Here is a 23,919-nt window from a genome sequence, read left to right as displayed (position 1 = left end):
TTATAGCTGTTGCATTTTTAAGTTGAATAGTAAAAAGTACTATTGTGCTTTCAAGTTGCTTTAGTTGAATAAAGGTGACTCGTTGTTTAAGTAGAATAGTTATGAATTCCGCTGCATATTAAATAAAAGTTGGTTTGTTCTAAAAGCTGGTGTAAGTGGTTATGTGGTCCTCCGAAATTAAAGTGCGGTGTATCTGATTATGTGTTGTTTATATGTTGAAATGTGACATCCCATGTCTTGTTGAAAGTTTTGAAACACTCTAATTTTTGACATAATTTTTGGTTAGAAATTGGAGTGTTACATTAGTGGTATCAAAGCAGGTCGGTCCGTCCGGCCAGAGTTGTCTAATGTTGTTTATCCCTTAGTGCACGAAAAGTGTGTACAACACTATCGGTACTTGTTTGTTTTTTAAATCACTTGTTGCAGGAGTTGGCTTGAAGCTAAGTGGGGGAGAAGCTGTGTTTCTCGGATATGTTTTAGTTGTAGGATGTTAGTATGCTGCTGATGGCGACAATGCTAGTGTTATTGAAGCTTTGTTGTTTCCCGAATTCAAAGGTAACATGAATTTAAGATTTTTGTTGCTAACCAAGTTTAAAGAGGTAACTAAAAACCGGTGTACACAATTTTAATTATAGAATAAATTTGAAACAACTTAACTAATATTGCATTAAAATAGTAACACGATACATGGCATTATTTTTTATGAAGTAGTAGAGTAATAACTAATATTTAAGACAACTTTATTTTGTTAAAGTGATACATATTAAAGACACTCTAAGAAGCCGATGAGGAATTGATTAAGTTTGTATAAAAGAGATTAAATCAGGAGTCAAATGATCAATCAAATACTTGTGTGTAGCTTGTGTGGGATGAAAACTTTCCCAAAATACATATTCCGATGCATTAGCACATGTTCCTATAGATATTGAATTGCATGCAAAAGTAACTTCTACTAATCCTGTCCCATAACAAGCCTTCCTAGATTCTGAAAATCCTGCAAAAATGTAGTTGTTAATTAATATAAGCCATAAATAAGACAAGTTTATAGGTTTAACATAATTAGACTTCTTACCATAATCAGAAGGTTTGGTGCTAAGTTTATAGAGAGGTTGGTAGATATCAAGGATGATCAGTTTAAGGTCTGGAAACTTTTTTTAGCAATTTCGTTGAAGTGAGATTGAGTTTTTTATTGAAGTCAATAGCAACATATCGTTTATTTTTTCTACACATGTGTTGTAGGGAAAACCATAGAAAGTGATGACTATAGGCATACAACCTATAGGAGGTAATGTTGACACACCAATCTTCCTTGCTCCTAGTGCATATAAATCCTGTCAATCCATAGTGTATTGTTTAATAATAGAATTTGAATAAAATATTATTGTTTTGCAAGTAAAATATAGTATATTAGGGTTTAGGTAATATCAAATTAAAATTAAAAAAAATTGAAAGTAAAACATGATAAATGATTATATTATACTTCAATCTTATTTAATTAATTTTATTAAAAAAATTATATTAAAAATAATTGATAAAAGATGTAAGTCCTTAATTCAATTCTACTCTGAAATAGAGAAGAAATAATTAATTTTTTTTGTAAAATAATAATTGAAAATAATTATTAAAATATTATAACAAAATAAATTGATTATGAAGAATTTATCTAAACTCTAAATTAAGGAGGTTTAATATTATAGAGAAAATTTTCCTTAATTCCTCACCACCCAAATTCTTCAAAATTTTCTGTTTCATACTTATTTGATAAAAGTCAAACCCTCTCTATTTCTTCAAATTACCAAAGAATACTCAAAAAAAAATTCTTAGGCAATATATAACATACCTGGATGAAATTAAAGTAGTATTGCAAAAGAATGTCTGAGAATTGATAATGTGTGTAAATTGTTTGGAGAAATGGATCTACGTAATCATTTAGTACAAAATCACTAGTCCCGACAACAACAAAATATATTGAACCATATATTACTGATAATGCTTTTGATTGTCCAATTGTTTTCACCAATTCTTTCTGGTATTCCTTGTAGTATTCTAGTTGTTGGCCTAATGAAAGTACATTCTACATACACAAAAAGATATACTCCCTCCGGTCTTATATATAAGCAAAAAATTTCTTTTTAGGTTCATCGAATAATTAATGTATCTTGTCTTTTTTGTAGACTAGATACATTCATTATTCAATAAATCTAAAAAGAGAATTTTTGCTTATAAATCAGGCCGGAGTAGTATCAAATATTATATTTATCTCATGCAACTTAAAGTAAACAAAAAAGAGTAAACAAAAAAGAGAGGGACTTTATGTATTTACTTATTTTCCAGATGTGGAAGGATGGTAACCAGTAGCAGCTGAGGCAAAGTTGGCACCGATCAAAAGATTGTTTTCTTCAGTAACTAGGTTAAGGTAAGCCGGTTGATATGAGGTAAATCCAAAAACCTCATCTACAATGAATAAAAATATAGATCAAATTCTAATATGAGAATAAAAAGTGAAAAAACAATTTTATTGGAATAGTAATAAATTATAAAATGTATGTAAATAATTTGATATGTTGAAGAAAAAGAAAATTACATGTATAATCTGGGGCAAGCTTTCTATTAGAAAATCTTCCGGTTGGAGAGTGATTCACAAAGTCTCTTCCATAAGGGAAGAAGTTTGCTTTAACAAACATTTGTAAATAGTTGTTATTGTCAACATCAATAATTGAGCCTCCAAATGCAAATAATGCTGGAACTAGAGGCTCTCCTTTGATAACCAACACAATTTCAAACAAAATAATGAGTTAAAAAGAGAATTAAAGATGTCATTTTTTCAATTATTTCTTTGCATAAAATTACAGTAGTCCATGCATGTAAACCATGTCTTTATATAGTACTAGTCTTTCAACTATAATGTTAGTAACATTCATAGTATATATAACACTGCAAGCTTTAATATTATATGATAATAAATGTAAACATGACAACAGCTTCATATCAGTATATATTTATTTTTTCAAAAAAATCTTGAAAATGACCTCTACAAATAGTACTAACTTCTCGCTATACTCTTTACAATTTTTTTAAAGTTTAAAAATATATATATATATATATATATATATATATATATATATATATATATATATATATATATATATATATATATATATATATATATATATATATATATATATATATATATATATATATATATATATATATTTTAGAAAGCAAAATTCAATAACGGAAGAATTAGGGGTTCTCCAACCCACTTACAAAAGTCGGAAAGAGCCGACCAAAGAAAAAATTACCAACCAAATACCATTTATGAGATGAAGAATGTAGGATCCTTAATGAACTCATAAAAGGAGTATTTGGAATGGGTAATATTCCCACAAAAAGACCACCTCCAACAAAGCAACTTAATATTCCAAACGGCATTATTAATATTCCAATTATCTCTCCTAAAACAAACCCCATTCCTTAAAAGCCACACGTGCCAAGTTGTCGCAAGCCACACAACACCCTCCTTTCTATGCCTCACCTTCATGCTATCGAAGAAATCATACCAATCCATAAAGTTGTCTAAACCTTCTACCTCCCTATTATCCTCTTTACCGACCCAAAAAGCTACCTCCCGCCAAATCCTTTTCACCACCGGGCACCTAAAAAATAAATGATCCTTATCCTCCAAACAACAACCACACAAAGAACATAATAAATTATCGTTGGATAAAGACAAACCTCTATACGTCAAAAGATCCTTTGTTGGAAGCTTGTTGAGAAAAAGTCTCCAACCAAAAGCTTTTATTTTAAAAGGAACTTCCAATTTCCATAACAAGCCAAAAGCATCATCACATTTATTTTTAGGACCAAACGGAAGACGCATTTTTTCATAAAAATCGTAACAAGAAGCTACCAAAAAAACCAAACTCGGATCGGCAAGCCACGCCACTTCGTCTTTTCCCTCCGACCATCCTCCAAAATTCTACAACCTATCCTTTAAAGCACAAAAAATCTCCGTTAACCCGCTACACTCCACGATAACATTAAGAATACCAAGATTACTCCAATTCCATCTTCCCTCTCTCCATCCTCCCATAGCCGCCACCGAAACATTTTTCAAACACGAAACTTTAAATAAATCCGGAAAAAACTCTTTCAACACCATATTATCCAACCACTTAGCTTCCCAAAAAGGAGTTTTAAAACCATCATGAATGGTAAACCTACAATTCTCAACCAAGGGATCCAACAAAAAACAACCACCAATCTTTAAAATATCCTTCCACCAATAGGAACAGGTAGAAGAAAAATTAGAGCTTTTATCAACACACAAAACCTTTGTAGCTAAATATCCATAACATGATTTCAAGAAATTATACCACAAAGAATTTTGACCTTGAACAATTCTCCATCTCCATTTATTAAGCAAGGCTAAATTAAAGAAACCAATATTTTCACTCCAAGACCCCCTTTCTCCATAGGTAAATTAACATCCTCCCACCGCACCCAATAAATGGTTCTCTTTTCCCTCACTCCCCCCCACAAAAACTTATTTTGTATGCTAGTAATTTTTTAATAATCTTACTCGGAGCTTTAAAAAAGGACAAAGTAAAGATTGTTAAAGAACTCAACACGGACTTTAAAAGAGTGATCCTACCTCCCAAATTCAAAAAGCGGTTTGTCCATCCTTCCAAACGCTTCTTCATCTTGAGCACAAGAGGATTCCAAGTGGATTCCTTCCTAGGATTGAATCCGATGGGAATGCCAAGAAAATAGAAGTTGCTATCTTCTCTCCTACATGAAAACAAATGAGATGCCGCCTCCAAGAAAAAACTATTAAAATTAATACCAATCAATTTGCTTTTGTGATAATTAATTCCTAAGCCCGAAACCACTTCAAAAGCCCGAAGAACCGCTTTTATCGCCCATGCATGCTTCCAACTCCCATCCCCCACAATCAAAGTATCGTCCGCAAATTGTAGCAACTCCACTTTACAAGAACCTCTAATATCAAAGCTTTGAAATTCACCGATATCAATGGACTTTCTCACAAGGCCCGCTAATCCTTCCGCCACCAAAACAAAAAGAAATGGGGACAAAGGATCGCCTTGTCTCAAACCACGCGAAACCAAAAATTCCTTTGTGGGGCTCCCATCAACTAAAACCGACATGCTACTATTGAACACAAAAAGTTCCATCCATTGCAACCATTTGTCTCCGAACCCCATCCTCCTAAGCATGTAACGAAGAAAGTTCCAACTAACTTTATCGTATGCCTTCTCAAAGTCAACTTTAAAGAGCATACAATTTTTACCTTCTTTTCTCGCATAATCCACCACTTTATTCGCTACTAACACTCCATCCAAGAATTGTCTCCCGGGAACAAAAGCACTTTGACACGGAGAGATGATAGAATTAAACACCCTTTTTAATCTACCCACCAATAACTTAGCCACACCTTATACAAGCATCCCACCAAGCAAATGGGCCTATAGTCATCCAAAGTTAAAGGATTATTAACTTTTGGAATTAAGGAAAGAAAAGATGAAGTAATGGCCTTTGAAATAGATCTTCCCTCAAAAACATGATTAAAGAACTTCACGAAATCTAATTTAATGAAATGCCAACACTTCTTAATGAAAAGAAAAGAATACCCATCCGGACCCGGGCTTTTGTCACCACCACACTCCCAAATCGCTTCCTTAATTTCTACTTCAAGAAAAGGTTTTCTAAATCCATAACTTCTTCCGCACTAATAGCATTGAAAGGAATACCATCCAACACCGGTCTATCCTCCTCCGTTTCCAAGAATTTAAAACAAAAATGATTCCAAACCGCTTCTTTAACATCCTCCACCGACTCCTTCAATCCTTCGGGAGTAAGAATCGGCCCTAAGTGATTTTGACTCCTTCTTTGCTTCAACACTTTATGAAAAAAACCGCTATTAGCATCTCCCTCTTTAAGCCACTTAGATCTAGATTTTTGAATAATCATATTCTCCTTAATCCTTAGATTCTTCCAAAAATTACCGCTTGCCTCCTTTCTCAAATCAAGATTGTCAATAAACGAAGGACTAGAATCTGAATCCAACTTGTCATCCTCCTTATTAATATTACAAACACACTCCTCCAACTCCAACTCAATCTTCCCGAACACCTCCTTGTTCCACGCCTTTAATTTGTCTTTCAAAATCCTAAGCTTTTCCTTCAAAACGAAATCACCTCTACCTTCCACCACCATACTCTTCCATTCATTCTCCACAAAAGGTAAAAAAGAATCCAAAGAAAACCATTCGTTATTGAACTTAAATGGTTTGGGACCCCAATTGGCATTATCCGTCTTAATCCAAATTGGACAATGGTCCGAAATATCTCTATCTCCAATCACTTGACCAACCACCTCCCATCTATCGATAACAACACTAGACAAAAGAAATCTATCAATTCTACTTTTCGCTTTCCCGTCCCCTCTAAACCAAGTGAATTTTTTACCTTTGCAAGGAATATCCACCAAAGTAGATTTATCAATGAATTCCGAGAACAATTCCGCCTCTCTATTATTAACACTTCCAACTTTGCCCCTTCTTTCTTTCACATCCTTCACGACATTGAAATCCCCGCCCACAATCCATTCTCCATCTTTGAATTTTTCCTTCAAAGATAAAAGTTTCTCCCACAAAATCTTCTTTTTATGAAAGTCACAAGACGAATACACATTAATCACATAATAAAGCTTATAATCCCACCTCAATTTTATCCCCAAGAAACCTTCACCACTGAAACTAAATAAAACTTCCATTTTCACATTATTCCAAAGGGAGAGCAAACCCCCCGATCTACCTCTCGAATTAGAATAAGAATACCCAACATCCGAAGAGGCCCAAAAACTCGTAGCAATTGCCTCACTCATGTTTGTCACCTTAGTCTCTTGGATTAAAAAAATATTTGCTTTGCCTTTTTTGATAAGAGAATTAACCCTCCTCCTTTTGAGTGCATTCACTCCCCCTCTAATATCCAATGCTCCTATAATCATTGATTCGCACTGAATGACTCCTTCCTACCCTCCACTTCCTTACTCCCCCCCTCTCCAACTTATTTAAAATAGAAACAAGATTACTCCGTCCCTTCACATCTACCACCCCCAACGCCACAATAGCCGACCATAATTTTTCACTCACATTATTCTCCAAAAATTCCCATTGTCTAGCATTACACCTCCGAATGTCGGATTCCTCACTATGAATACCATAGAAAACCGACGAGCTCCCGCTACCTTGATTTGAAAGATCCTTACTAAAGTTTAAAAATATAATTATCCTATATAAATATATAATTTTTTATTTTATTAATAATTAAAAACTTTTTAATTTTGGTTTATCATACATTTTATATGTTACTTTTAGTCATTATTATTTTGTTTTATTTTTTTATAAAATTGCTTATATTTGAGTTGATCCTGGTGATAGATAATATATTTATTTTAGTCTCTCTAATATATTATTGATTTCAAATAATTTCTATATTACAGAGATTAGTTTTAACCCAAATATCATTTATAGAAATAAAAACAAAAGTACTGAGATAAAAAAATATTCACAAATATAAAAATTAAATTAAAAAAAAAGTTAGTTCCCTTTGTTTGTTTCTATTTTTGTTTCTTTTTTATATAAAAATATTTTTAAACTAAACATAGTCGCTTTATGAACAAGCTAAATTCTTTCTAATTTTTTTTTTATTTTTTTATTTTTTATATAGTTGTGCATGTACACATTTCTTTTGATTTGTACATTGGCTGCACTCAAATTCTTTCTAATTTCATCTTCTATTTTATATTTTATATATTTCTTATATATATATATATATATATATATATATATATATTATATTTCATTAGTTGATTAAATTTTTTAGTTTTTTATTTATAGAATGTTAAGTTTTCATTTTTAAAAAAATAAACTCCAACAATATTTAATATATAAAATACATTCTAAACATGATGATGATTTTTATGGGTGATGGTCTCCATATACAAAAGCTTTTTTGTTTTGAATGATTAAATAAGTTAACATTATTAAAATACCACTAAGATTGTTTATTGGTTGGTATAGTGGTTTTGATGTATATGTAGAAAGTAACTTATGAGATTTTTGAGATGCTTTAACGGTTACAGGTTTGATATGTGGCTCTAAAATTTAACTATGATTTATTGTATCAAGTCAATTCATATTTATCAATGAAAACAATCATTAGTTTCAGTAGCATATTGAGTTAATGTGTAACTGATTTTGAGGTGTATCCTTAATTAACTATCTGACAGTCATGCCACCACCATCAAAGATTTTTGAGTATCAAACTTTAATCAACAATAAAAAATGTTACAAAAGTTAGAAGTGAGCAACAATCATTTTGATATTTAATTGTTGAAATACTAAAAAAAAGTAAAAAAAGTTGAAAGTGAGCAACAACAATTGAGAGATAAATTGTTGAAATATTTTAGAATTTTATTATATTTAAAATTATTATGTGAATTTATTAATCATATTAGTCACTTATTAGTTAAAAACTTAATGAATTATTCATTAATTTAATCAAAGAAACTAAGATTTACATGCATAATTTATCCTTATTTTTTAAAATAAATTTTTATTTTTTCATTTTAAACATTATTTTTTCATGATAAATATAATTGAATGGTCATAAATATTGTAATTTAGGTCCGTTTAGTATTATCTAACTCGGTCGAATCACTTTCAACCTTATAAGGAATACAATAGATCTCAACATTAAACTTTAGCGTTGAGTTAAGAGTCATGTTCATTACAAAAAAGTGACACATGACTTTTGCTTGAATTACGTCATGTAGAGCTCATACTATTGTACTCACAACAAGTACAATTGGCGCCCATTAAATTACCCTAAAATATATTATTGTTTATTTCATTATTTTGATGATTTACGTATTGTTGTTTATCGTAATTTTAAGTTTCCTCGATGATATCTCATCACACACATGAAAATAGTAATTTTCCATGCATTTTTTTAATTGTTGACTAAAGTAAGCTCTTTTTTACTCGATTCAAGAGTTCTATGAATCGATTAAACGAACCAAGACCATTTGACATGATTCAAGCTTTGATTCATTTTGTCCATTACTTGATTGATTCTATTTGCAAGACTTGATTCATTTTATCCATTACTTGATTCATTCTATTTGCAAGACTTGATTCATTTTGTCCATTACTTGGTTTATTCTCTCACTGACTTGATTCATTCTGTCACTGACTTGATTCGTTCTGTCGAAGACTTGACCCTTTCATTTATAGAAATAAAAACAAAAGTACTGAGATAAAAAAATATTTGCAAATATAAAAAGTAAATTAAAAAAAAAAAGTTAGTTCCCTTTGTTTGTTTCTATTTTTCTTTCTTTTTTATATAAAAATATTTTTAAACTAAACATAGTCACTTTATGAAGAAGCTAAATTCTTTCTATTTTTTTGTTATTTTAGATTTTTTTTATATAGTTGTGCATGTACACATTTCTTTTGATTTGTACATTGGCTGCACTCAAATTCTTTCCAATTTCAACTTCTATTTTATATTTTATATATTTCTTATATATATATATATATATATATATATATATATATATATATATATATAAATATATATATATATATATATTATATTTCATTAGTTGATTAAATTTTTTAGTTTTTTATTTATAGAATGTTAAGTTAATTAATGGGTAGTTATGGAAGGACATTGTGAATAAAATTGCGGGTTCAAATTTGACATTCTATTTATTCATTTTTCAAAAAATAAACTCGAACCATATTTAATATATAAAATACATTCTAAACATGATGATGATTTTTATGGGTGATGGTCTCCATTTACAAAAGTTTTTTTGTTTTGAATGATTAAATAAGTTAACATTATTAAAATACATCTAAGATTGTTTATTGGTTGGTATAGTGGTTTTGATGTATGTGTAGAAAGTAACTTATGAGATTTCCGAGATGCTTTAACGGTTACAGGTTTGATATGTCGCTTTAAAATTTAACTATGATTTATTGTATCAAGTCAATTCATATTCATCATTAAAAACAATAATTAGTTTCAGTAGCATATTGAGTTAATGTGTACCTGATATTGAGGTGTATCCTTAATAAACTATCTGACAGCCATTCCACCACCATCAAAGATTTTTGAGTATCAAACTTTAATCAGCAATAAAAAATGTTACAAAAGTTAGAAGTGAGCAACAACTATTTTGAGATTTAATTGTTTAAATAGTAAAAAAAAAGTAAGAAAAGTTGAAAGTGAACAACAACAATTGAGAGATAAATTGTTGACATATTTTAGAATTTTATTATATTTAGAATTATTATGTGAATTTATTAATTAAATTAATCACTTATTAGTTAAAAACTTAATGAATTATTCATTAATTTAATCAATAAAATTAAGATTTACATGCATAATTTATCCTTATTTTTGAAAATAAATTTTTATTTTTTTCATTTTAAACATTATTTTTTCATGATAAATATAATTGAATTGTCATAAATATTGTAACTTAGGTCCGTTTAGTATTATCTAACTCGGTCGAATCACTTTCAACCTTATAAGGAATACAACTTCAGGGTTGAGTTACAGGTCATATTCATTACAAATAAGTGACATATGAGTTTTGCTTGAATTACGTCATGTAGAGCTCATACTATTATACTCACAACAAGTACAGTTGGCGCCCATTGAATTACCCTAAAATATATTATTGTTTATTTCATTATTTTGATGATTTACGTATTGTTGTTTATCGTAATTTTAAGTTTCCTCGATGATATCTCATCACACACATGAAAATAGTAATTTTCCATGTATTTTTTAATTGTTAACTAAAGTAAGCTCTTTTTTACTAGATTCAAGAGTTCTATGAATCGATTAAACGAACCAAGACCATTTGACATGATTCTAGCTTTGATTCATTTTGTCCATTACTTGATTGATTCTATTTGCAAGACTTGATTCATTTTGTCCATTACTTGATTCATTCTATTTGCAAGACTTGATTCATTTTGTCCATTACTTGGTTTATTCTCTCAGTGACTTGATTCATTCTGTCACTGACTTGATTCGTTCTGTCGAAGACTTGACCCATTCATTTATAGAAATAAAAACAAAAGTACTGAGATAAAAAAAGATTTGCAAATATAAAAAGTAAATTAAAAAAAAAAGTTAGTTCCCTTTGTTTGTTTCTATTTTTCTTTCTTTTTTATATAAAAATATTTTAAAACTAAACATAGTCACTTTATGAAGAAGCTAAATTCTTTCTATTTTTTTTTATTTTAGATTTTTTTATATAGTTGTGCATGTACACATTTCTTTTTATTTGTACATTGACTGCACTCAAATTCTTTTCAATTTCATCTTCTATTTTATATTTTATATATATATATATATATATATATATATATATATATATATATATATATATATATATATATATATATATATATATATTATATTATATTTCATTAGTTGATTAAATTTTTTAGTTTTTTATTTATAGAACATTAAGTTAATTAATTGGTAGTTATGAAAGGACATTGTGAATAGAATTGCAGGTTCAAATTTGACATTCTATTTATTCATTTTTAAAAAAATAATCTCCAACCATATTTAATATATAAAATACATTCTAAACATGATGATGATTTTTATGGGTGATGGTCTCCATATACAAAAGCTTTTTTTGTTTTGAATGATTAAATAAGTTAACATTATTAAAATACCACTAAGATTGTTTATTGGTTGGTATAGTGGTTTTGATGTATGTATAGAAAGTAACTTATGAGATTTCCGAGTTGCTTTAAGAGTTACAGATTTGATATGTTCCTTTAAAATTTAACTATGATTTATTGTATCAAGTCAATTCATATTCAGCAATAAAAATAATAATTAGTTTCAGTAGCATATTGAGTTAATGTGTACCTGATATTGAGGTGTATCCTTAATTAACTATCTGACAGCCATGCCACCACCATCAAAGATTTTTGAATATCAAACTTTAATCAGCAATAAAAAATGTTACAAAAGTTACAAGTGAGCAACAACCATTTTAAGATTTAATTGCTGAAATACTAAAAAAAAAAGTAAGAAAAGTTGAAAGTGAGCAACAACAATTTTTAAAATTATTATGTGAATTTATTAATTATATTAGTCAATTATTAGTTAAAAACTTAAAGAATTATTCATAAATTTAATCAATAAAAATAAGATTTACATGCATAATTTATCCTTATTTTTTAAAATAAATTTTTATTTTTTCATTTTAAACATTATTTTTTCATGATAAATATAATTGAATTGTTATAAATATTGTAACTTAGGTCCGTTTAGTATTATCTAACTCGGTCGAATCACTTTCAACCTTATAAGGAATACAACTTCAGGGTTGAGTTACAGGTCATATTCATTACAAATAAGTGACATATGAGTTTTGCTTGAATTACGTCATGTAGAGCTCATATTATTGTACTCACAACAAGTACAGTTGGCGCCCATTGAATTACCCTAAAATTTATTATTGTTTATTTCATTATTTTGATGATTTACGTATTGTTGTTTATCGTAATTTTAAGTTTCCTCGATGATATCTCATCACACACATGAAAATAGTAATTTTCCATGTATTTTTTAATTGTTGACTAAAGTAAGCTCTTTTTTACTAGATTCAAGAGTTCTATGAATCGATTAAACGAACCAAGACCATTTGACATGATTCTAGCTTTGATTCATTTTGTCCATTACTTGATTGATTCTATTTGCAAGACTTGATTCATTTTGTCCATTACTTGGTTTATTCTCTCAGTGACTTGATTCATTCTGTCACTGACTTGATTCGTTCTGTCGAAGACTTGACCCATTCATTTATAGAAATAAAAACAAAAGTACTGAGATAAAAAAAGATTTGCAAATATAAAAAGTAAATTAAAAAAAAAAAGTTAGTTCCCTTTGTTTGTTTCTATTTTTCTTTCTTTTTTATATAAAAATATTTTTAAACTAAACATAGTCACTTTATGAAGAAGCTAAATTCTTTCTATTTTTTTTTTTATTTTAGATTTTTTTATATAGTTGTGCATGTACACATTTCTTTTGATTTGTACATTGACTGCACTCAAATTCTTTTCAATTTCATCTTCTATTTTATATTTTATATATATATATATATATATATATATATATATATATATATATATATTATATTTCATTAGTTGATTAAATTTTTTAGTTTTTTATTTATAGAACATTAAGTTAATTAATTGGTAGTTATGAAAGGACATTCTGAATAGAATTGCAGGTTCAAATTTGACATTCTATTTATTCATTTTTAAAAAAATAATCTCCAACCATATTTAATATATAAAATACATTCTAAACATGATGATGATTTTTATGGGTGATGGTCTCCATATACAAAAGCTTTTTTTGTTTTGAATGATTAAATAAGTTAACATTATTAAAATACCACTAAGATTGTTTATTGGTTGGTATAGTGGTTTTGATGTATGTATAGAAAGTAACTTATGAGATTTCCGAGTTGCTTTAAGAGTTACAGAATTGATATGTTCCTTTAAAATTTAACTATGATTTATTGTATCAAGTCAATTCATATTCAGCAATAAAAATAATAATTAGTTTCAGTAGCATATTGAGTTAATGTGTACCTGATATTGAGGTGTATCCTTAATTAACTATCTGACAGCCATGCCACCACCATCAAAGATTTTTGAATATCAAACTTTAATCAGCAATAAAAAATGTTACAAAAGTTACAAGTGAGCAACAACCATTTTAAGATTTAATTGCTGAAATACTAAAAAAAAGTAAGAAAAGTGAAAAGTGAGCAACAACAATTTTTAAAATTATTATGTGAATTTATTAATTATATTAGTCAATTATTAGTTAAAAACTTAAAGAATTATTCATAAATTTAATCAATAAAAATAAGATTTACATGCATAATTTATCCTTATTTTTTAAAATAAATTTTTATTTTTTCATTTTAAACATTATTTTTTCATGATAAATATAATTGAATTGTTATAAATATTGTAACTTAGGTCCGTTTAGTATTATCTAACTCGGTCGAATCACTTTCAACCTTATAAGGAATACAATAGATCTCAACCTTAAACTTTAGCGTTGAGTTAAGGGTCATGTTCATTACAAATAAGTGATGACATATGACTTTTGCTTGAATTACGTCATGTAGAGCTCATACTATTGTACTCACAACAAGTACAGTTGGCACCCATTGAATTACCCTAAAATATATTATTGTTTATTTCATTATTTTGATGATTTACGTATTGTTTCTTATCGTAATTTTTAGTTTCCTTGATGATATCTCATCACACACATGAAAATAGTAATTTTCCATGCATTTTTTAATTGTTGACTAAAGTAAGCTCTTTTTTACTTGATTCAAGAGTTCTATGAATCGATTAAACGAACCAAGACCATTTGACTTGATTCAAGCTTTGATTCATTTTGTCCATTACTTGATTGATTCTATTTGCAAGACTTGATTCATTTTATCCATTACTTGATTCATTCTATTTGCAAGACTTGATTCATTTTGTCCATTACTTGGTTCATTATGTCAGTGACTTGATTCATTCTGTCACTGACTTGATTCGTTCTGTCGAAGACTTGATCCATTCATTTATAGAAATAAAAACAAAAGTACTTAGATAAAAAAATATTTGCAAATATAAAAATTAAATTAAAAAAAAAGTTAGTTCCCTTTGTTTGTTTCTATTTTTCTTTCTTTTTTATATAAAAATATTTTTAAACTAAACATAGTCACTTTATGAAGAAGCTAAATTCTTTCTATTTTTTTTTTATTTTAGATTTTTTTATATAGTTGTGCATGTACACATTTCTTTTGATTTGTACATTGGCTGCACTCAAATTCTTTCCAATTTCATCTTCTATTATATATATATATATATATATATATATATATATATATATATTATATTTCATTAGTTGATTAAATATTTTAGTTTTTTTTTTATAGAATGTTAAGTTAATTAATTGGTAGTTATGAAAGGACATTGTGAATAGAATTGCGGGTTCAAATTTGACATTCTATTTATTCATTTTTCAAAAAATAATCTCCAACCATATTTAATATATAAAATACATTCTAAACATGATGATGATTTTTATGGGTGATGGTCTCCATAAACAAAAGCTTTTTCTGTTTTGAATGATTAAATAAGTTAACATAATTAAAATACCACTAAGATTGTTTAATGGTTGGTATAGTGGTTTTGATGTATGTGTAGAAAGTAACTTATGAGATTTCCGAGATGCTTTAACGGTTACAGGTTTGATATGTCGCTTTAAAATTTAACTATGATTTATTGTATCAAGTCAATTCATATTCATCAATAAAAACAATAATTAGTTTCAGTAGCATATTGAGTTAATGTGTACCTGATATTGAGGTGTATCCTTAATTAACTATCTGACAGCCATGCCACCACCATCAAAGATTTTTGAATATCAAACTTAAATCAGCAATAAAAAATGTTACAAAAGTTACAAGTGAGCAACAACCATTTTAAGATTTAATTGCTGAAATACTAAAAAAAAAGTAAGAAAAGTTGAAAGTGAGCAACAACAATTTTTAAAATTATTATGTGAATTTATTAATTATATTAGTCAATTATTAGTTAAAAACTTAAAGAATTATTCATAAATTTAATCAATAAAAATAAGATTTACATGCATAATTTATCCTTATTTTTTAAAATAAATTTTTATTTTTTCATTTTAAACATTGTTTTTTCATGATAAATATAATTGAATTGTTATAAATATTGTAACTTAGGTCCGTTTAGTATTATCTAACTCGGTCGAATCACTTTCAACCTTATAAGGAATACAACTTCAGGGTTGAGTTACAGGTCATATTCATTACAAATAAGTGACATATGAGTTTTGCTTGAATTACGTCATGTAGAGCTCATACTATTGTACTCACAACAAGTACAGTTGGCGCCCATTGAATTACCCTAAAATTTATTATTGTTTATTTCATTATTTTGATGATTTACGTATTGTTGTTTATCGTAATTTTAAGTTTCCTCGATGATATCTCATCACACACATAAAAATAGTAATTTTCCATGTATTTTTTAATTGTTGACTAAAGTAAGCTCTTTTGTACTAGATTCAAGAGTTCTATGAATCGATTAAACGAACCAAGACCATTTGACATGATTCTAGCTTTGATTCATTTTGTCCATTACTTGATTGATTCTATTTGCAAGACTTGATTCATTTTGTCCATTACTTGATTCATTCTATTTGCAAGACTTGATTCATTTTGTCCATTACTTGGTTTATTCTCTCAGTGACTTGATTCATTCTGTCACTGACTTGATTCGTTCTGTCGAAGACTTGACCCATTCATTTATAGAAATAAAAACAAAAGTACTGAGATAAAAAAAGATTTGCAAATATAAAAAGTAAATTAAAAAAAAAAGTTAGTTCCCTTTGTTTGTTTCTATTTTTCTTTCTTTTTTATATAAAAATATTTTTAAACTAAACATAGTCACTTTATGAAGAAGCTAAATTCTTTCTATTTTTTTATTTTATTTTAGATTTTTTTATATAGTTGTGCATGTACACATTTCTTTTGATTTGTACATTGACTGCACTCAAATTCTTTTCAATTTCATCTTCTATTTTATATTTTATATATATATATATATATATATATATATATATATTATATTATATTTCATTAGTTGATTAAATTTTTTAGTTTTTTATTTATAGAACATTAAGTTAATTAATTGGTAGTTATGAAAGGACATTGTGAATAGAATTGCAGGTTCAAATTTGACATTCTATTTATTCATTTTAAAAAAAATAATCTCCAACCATATTTAATATATAAAATACATTCTAAACATGATGATGATTTTTATGGGTGATGGTCTCCATATACAAAAGCTTTTTTTGTTTTGAATGATTAAATAAGTTAACATTATTAAAATACCACTAAGATTGTTTATTGGTTGGTATAGTGGTTTTGATGTATGTATAGAAAGTAACTTATGAGATTTCCGAGTTGCTTTAAGAGTTACAGAATTGATATGTTCCTTTAAAATTTAACTATGATTTATTGTATCAAGTCAATTCATATTCAGCAATAAAAATAATAATTAGTTTCAGTAGCATATTGAGTTAATGTGTACCTGATATTGAGGTGTATCCTTAATTAACTATCTGACAGCCATGCCACCACCATCAAAGATTTTTGAATATCAAACTTTAATCAGCAATAAAAAATGTTACAAAAGTTACAAGTGAGCAACAACCATTTTAAGATTTAATTGCTGAAATACTAAAAAAAAAGTAAGAAAAGTTAAAAGTGAGCAACAACAATTTTTAAAATTATTATGTGAATTTATTAATTATATTAGTCAATTATTAGTTAAAAACTTAAAGAATTATTCATAAATTTAATCAATAAAAATAAGATTTACATGCATAATTTATCCTTATTTTTTAAAATAAATTTTTATTTTTTCATTTTAAACATTATTTTTTCATGATAAATATAATTGAATTGTTATAAATATTGTAACTTAGGTCCGTTTAGTATTATCTAACTCGGTCGAATCACTTTCAACCTTATAAGGAATACAATAGATCTCAACCTTAAACTTTAGCGTTGAGTTAAGGGTCATGTTCATTACAAATAAGTGATGACATATGACTTTTGCTTGAATTACGTCATGTAGAGCTCATACTATTGTACTCACAACAAGTACAGTTGGCACCCATTGAATTACCCTAAAATATATTATTGTTTATTTCATTATTTTGATGATTTACGTAATGTTTCTTATCGTAATTTTTAGTTTCCTTGATGATATCTCATCACACACATGAAAATAGTAATTTTCCATGCATTTTTTAATTGTTGACTAAAGTAAGCTCTTTTTTACTTGATTCAAGAGTTCTATGAATCGATTAAACGAACCAAGACCATTTGACTTGATTCAAGCTTTGATTCATTTTGTCCATTACTTGATTGATTCTATTTGCAAGACTTGATTCATTTTATCCATTACTTGATTCATTCTATTTGCAAGACTTGATTCATTTTGTCCATTACTTGGTTCATTATGTCAGTGACTTGATTCATTCTGTCACTGACTTGATTCGTTCTGTCGAAGACTTGATCCATTCATTTATAGAAATAAAAACAAAAGTACTTAGATAAAAAAATATTTGCAAATATAAAAATTAAATTAAAAAAAAAAGTTAGTTCCCTTTGTTTGTTTCTATTTTTCTTTCTTTTTTATATAAAAATATTTTTAAACTAAACATAGTCACTTTATGAAGAAGCTAAATTCTTTCTATTTTTTTTTTATTTTAGATTTTTTTATATAGTTGTGCATGTACACATTTCTTTTGATTTGTACATTGGCTGCACTCAAATTCTTTCCAATTTCATCTTCTATTATATATATATATATATATATATATATATATATATATATATATATATATATATTATATTTCATTAGATGATTAAATATTTTAGTTTTTTTTTTATAGAACGTTAAGTTAATTAATTGGTAGTTATGAAAGGCCATTGTGAATAGAATTGCGGGTTCAAATTTGACATTCTATTTATTCATTTTTCAAAAAATAATCTCCAACCATATTTAATATATAAAATACATTCTAAACATGATGATGATTTTTATGGGTGATGGTCTCCATAAACAAAAGCTTTTTCTGTTTTGAATGATTAAATAAGTTAACATAATTAAAATACCACTAAGATTGTTTAATGGTTGGTATAGTGGTTTTGATGTATGTGTAGAAAGTAACTTATGAGATTTCCGAGATGCTTTAAGAGTTACAGGTTTGATATGTCGCTTTAAAATTTAACTATGATTTATTGTATCAAGTCAATTCATATTCATCAATAAAAACAATAATTAGTTTCAGTAGCATATTGAGTTAATGTGTACCTGATATTGAGGTGTATTCTTAATTAACGATCTGACAGCCATGCCACCACCATCAAAGATTTTTGAGTATCAAGCTTTAATCAGCAATAAAAACTGTTACAAAAGTTACAAGTGGGCAACAACCATTTTAAGATTTAATTGTTGAAATACTAAAAAAAAAAAAGTAAGAAAAGTTGAAAGTGAGCAACAACAATTTTTAAAATTATTATGTGAGTTTATTAATTATATTAGTCACTTATTAGTTAAAAACTTAATGAATTATTCATTAATTTAATCAATAAAATTAAGATTTATATGCATAATTTATCCTTATTTTTTAAAATAAATTTTTATTTTTTCATTTTAAACATTATGTTTTCATGATAAATATAATTGAATTGTCATAAATATTGTAACTTAGGTCCGTTAGGTATTATCTAACTCGGTCGAATCACTTTCAACCTTATAAGGAATACAATAGATCTCAACCTTAAACTTTAGCGTTGAGTTAAGGGTCATGTTCATTACAAATAAGTGATGACATATGACTTTTGCTTGAATTACGTCATGTAGAGCTCATACTATTGTACTCACGACAAGTACAATTGGCGCCCATTGAATTACCCTAAAATATATTATTGTTTATTTCAATATTTTGATGATTTACGTTTTGTTGTTTATCGTAATTTTAAGTTTCCTCGATGATATCTCATCACACCCATGAAAATAGTAATTTTCCATGCATTTTTTAATTGTTGACTAAAGTAAGCTCTTTTTTACTTGATTCAAGAGTTCTATGAATCGATTAAACGAACCAAGACCATTTGACTTGATTCAAGCTTTGATTCATTTTGTCCATTACTTGATTGATTCTATTTGCAAGACTTGATTCATTTTATCCATTACTTGATTCATTCTATTTGCAAGACTTGATTCATTTTGTCCATTACTTGGTTCATTATGTCAGTGACTTGATTCATTCTGTCACTGACTTGATTCGTTCTGTCGAAGACTTGATCCATTCATTTATAGAAATAAAAACAAAAGTACTTAGATAAAAAAATATTTGCAAATATAAAAATTAAATTAAAAAAAAAAGTTAGTTCCCTTTGTTTGTTTCTATTTTTCTTTCTTTTTTATATAAAAATATTTTTAAACTAAACATAGTCACTTTATGAAGAAGCTAAATTCTTTCTATTTTTTTTTTATTTTAGATTTTTTTATATAGTTGTGCATGTACACATTTCTTTTGATTTGTACATTGGCTGCACTCAAATTCTTTCCAATTTCATCTTCTATTATATATATATATATATATATATATATATATATATATATATATATATATATATATATATATATATATATATATATATATATATATATATATATATATATATATATATATATATATATATATATATATATATATATATATATATATATATATATATATATATATATATATATATATATATTATATTTCATTTGTTGATTAAATATTTTAGTTTTTTTTTTATAGAACGTTAAGTTAATTAATTGGTAGTTATGAAAGGCCATTGTGAATAGAATTGCGGGTTCAAATTTGACATTCTATTTATTCATTTTTCAAAAAATAATCTCCAACCATATTTAATATATAAAATACATTCTAAACATGATGATGATTTTTATGGGTGATGGTCACCATAAACAAAAGTTTTTTCTGTTTTGAATGATTAAATAAGTTAACATAATTAAAATACCACTAAGATTGTTTAATGGTTGGTATAGTGGTTTTGATGTATGTGTAGAAAGTAACTTATGAGATTTCCGAGATGCTTTAAGAGTTACAGGTTTGATATGTCGCTTTAAAATTTAACTATGATTTATTGTATCAAGTCAATTCATATTCATCAATAAAAACAATAATTAGTTTCAGTAGCATATTGAGTTAATGTGTACCTGATATTGAGGTGTATCCTTAATTAACGATCTGACAGCCATGCCACCACCATCAAAGATTTTTGAGTATCAAGCTTTAATCAGCAATAAAAACTGTTACAAAAGTTACAAGTGGGCAACAACCATTTTAAGATTTAATTGTTGAAATACTAAAAAAAAAAAAAGTAAGAAAAGTTGAAAGTGAGCAACAACAATTTTTAAAATTATTATGTGAGTTTATTAATTATATTAGTCACTTATTAGTTAAAAACTTAATGAATTATTCATTAATTTAATCAATAAAATTAAGATTTATATGCATAATTTATCCTTATTTTTTAAAATAAATTTTTATTTTTTCATTTTAAACATTATGTTTTCATGATAAATATAATTGAATTGTCATAAATATTGTAACTTAGGTCCGTTAGGTATTATCTAACTCGGTCGAATCACTTTCAACCTTATAAGGAATACAATAGATCTCAACCTTAAACTTTAGCGTTGAGTTAAGGGTCATGTTCATTACAAATAAGTGATGACATATGACTTTTGCTTGAATTACGTCATGTAGAGCTCATACTATTGTACTCACGACAAGTACAATTGGCGCCCATTGAATTACCCTAAAATATATTATTGTTTATTTCAATATTTTGATGATTTACGTTTTGTTGTTTATCGTAATTTTAAGTTTCCTCGATGATATCTCATCACACCCATGAAAATAGTAATTTTCCATGCATTTTTTAATTGTTGACTAAAGTAAGCTCTTTTTTACTCGATTCAAGAGTTCTATGAATCGATTAAACGAACCAAGACCATTTGACTTGATTCAAGCTTTGATTCATTTTGTCCATTACTTGATTGATTCTATTTGCAAGACTTGATTCATTTTATCCATTACTTGATTCATTCTATTTGCAAGACTTGATTCATTTTGTCCATTACTTGGTTCATTCTGTCAATGACTTGATTCATTATGTCACTGACTTGATTCGTTCTGTCGAAGACTTGATCCATTCATTTATAGAAATAAAAACAAAAGTACTGAGATAAAAAAATATTTGCAAATATAAAAAGTAAATTAAAAAAAAAAAGTTAGTTCCCTTTGTTTGTTTCTATTTTTCTTTCCTTTTTATATAAAAATATTTTTAAACTAAACATAGTCACTTTATGAAAAAGCTAAGTTCTTTCTAATTTTTTTTATTTTAGATTTTTTATATATACTTGTGCATGTACACATTTCTTTTGATTTGTACATTGGCTGCACTCAAATTCTTTCCAATTTCATCTTCTATTATATATATATATATATATATATATATATATATATATATATATTTCATTAGTTGATTAAATATTTTAGTTTTTTTTTTATAGAACGTTAAGTTAATTAATTGGTAGTTATGAAAGGACATTGTGAATAGAATTGCGGGTTCAAATTTGACATTCTATTTATTCATTTTTCAAAAAATAATCTCCAACCATATTTAATATATAAAATACATTCTAAACATGATGATGATTTTTATGGGTGATGGTCTCCATAAACAAAAGCTTTTTCTGTTTTGAATGATTAAATAAGTTAACATAATTAAAATACCACTAAGATTGTTTAATGGTTGGTATAGTGGTTTTGATGTATGTGTAGAAAGTAACTTATGAGATTTCCGAGATGCTTTAAGAGTTACAGGTTTGATATGTCGCTTTAAAATTTAACTATGATTTATTGTATCAAGTCAATTCATATTCATCAATAAAAACAATAATTAGTTTCAGTAGCATATTGAGTTAATGTGTACCTGATATTGAGGTGTATCCTTAATTAACGATCTGACAGCCATGCCACCACCATCAAAGATTTTTGAGTATCAAGCTTTAATCAGCAATAAAAACTGTTACAAAAGTTACAAGTGGGCAACAACCATTTTAAGATTTAATTGTTGAAATACTAAAAAAAAAAAAAAAAGTAAGAAAAGTTGAAAGTGAGCAACAACAATTTTTAAAATTATTATGTGAGTTTATTAATTATATTAGTCACTTATTAGTTAAAAACTTAATGAATTATTCATTAATTTAATCAATAAAATTAAGATTTATATGCATAATTTATCCTTATTTTTTAAAATAAATTTTTATTTTTTCATTTTAAACATTATGTTTTCATGATAAATATAATTGAATTGTCATAAATATTGTAACTTAGGTCCGTTAGGTATTATCTAACTCGGTCGAATCACTTTCAACCTTATAAGGAATACAATAGATCTCAACCTTAAACTTTAGCGTTGAGTTAAGGGTCATGTTCATTACAAATAAGTGATGACATATGACTTTTGCTTGAATTACGTCATGTAGAGCTCATACTATTGTACTCACGACAAGTACAATTGGCGCCCATTGAATTACCCTAAAATATATTATTGTTTATTTCAATATTTTGATGATTTACGTTTTGTTGTTTATCGTAATTTTAAGTTTCCTCGATGATATCTCATCACACCCATGAAAATAGTAATTTTCCATGCATTTTTTAATTGTTGACTAAAGTAAGCTCTTTTTTACTCGATTCAAGAGTTCTATGAATCGATTAAACGAACCAAGACCATTTGACTTGATTCAAGCTTTGATTCATTTTGTCCATTACTTGATTGATTCTATTTGCAAGACTTGATTCATTTTATCCATTACTTGATTCATTCTATTTGCAAGACTTGATTCATTTTGTCCATTACTTGGTTCATTCTGTCAATGACTTGATTCATTATGTCACTGACTTGATTCGTTCTGTCGAAGACTTGATCCATTCATTTATAGAAATAAAAACAAAAGTACTGAGATAAAAAAATATTTGCAAATATAAAAAGTAAATTAAAAAAAAAAGTTAGTTCCCTTTGTTTGTTTCTATTTTTCTTTCCTTTTTATATAAAAATATTTTT

The 23,919-nt window shown here is 26.9% G+C and overlaps 2 protein-coding genes across 2 annotated transcripts; both read right to left on the bottom strand.

Annotated features, from left to right (window-relative positions):
• Positions 1–3,979: 3,979 nt before the first annotated feature.
• LOC131631277 (uncharacterized) lies at positions 3,980–5,168 on the bottom strand. Its single transcript, XM_058902071.1, has 2 exons — positions 4,655–5,168; positions 3,980–4,341 (listed from the first exon to the last, which is right to left on the bottom strand). The coding sequence occupies exons 1-2, from the start codon at positions 5,166–5,168 to the stop codon at positions 3,980–3,982; spliced, it is 876 nt and encodes a 291-aa protein (XP_058758054.1).
• A 538-nt stretch (positions 5,169–5,706) lies between these two features.
• Positions 5,707–6,906, bottom strand: LOC131631265 (uncharacterized). Its single transcript, XM_058902058.1, has one exon. It carries the CDS (start codon positions 6,904–6,906, stop codon positions 5,707–5,709), a length of 1,200 nt encoding a protein of 399 aa, XP_058758041.1.
• Between the last annotated feature and the right edge of the window lie 17,013 nt (positions 6,907–23,919).

This window comes from Vicia villosa, unplaced genomic scaffold (assembly GCF_029867415.1).
Source record: "Vicia villosa cultivar HV-30 ecotype Madison, WI unplaced genomic scaffold, Vvil1.0 ctg.000799F_1_1, whole genome shotgun sequence".
NCBI classification, from domain to species: domain Eukaryota; kingdom Viridiplantae; phylum Streptophyta; class Magnoliopsida; order Fabales; family Fabaceae; genus Vicia; species Vicia villosa.
The sequence above is the reverse complement of the archived record's forward strand: the minus strand, read 5'-3'. Positions and strand labels throughout refer to the sequence as shown.

Excerpts from the sequence above, each read along its gene's own strand:
- LOC131631277 (XM_058902071.1), bottom strand. The coding sequence starts at position 5,168 with ATGTCGGTTTTAGTTGATGGGAGCCCCACAAAGGAATTTTTGGTTTCG. Across the intron at positions 4,342-4,654 it reads CCGCTTTTTGAATTTGGGAG|CTACAAAGGTTTTGTGTGTT; the intron begins GTAGGATCACTC and ends ATGGATATTTAG.
- LOC131631265 (XM_058902058.1), bottom strand. The coding sequence starts at position 6,906 with ATGAGTGAGGCAATTGCTACGAGTTTTTGGGCCTCTTCGGATGTTGGG.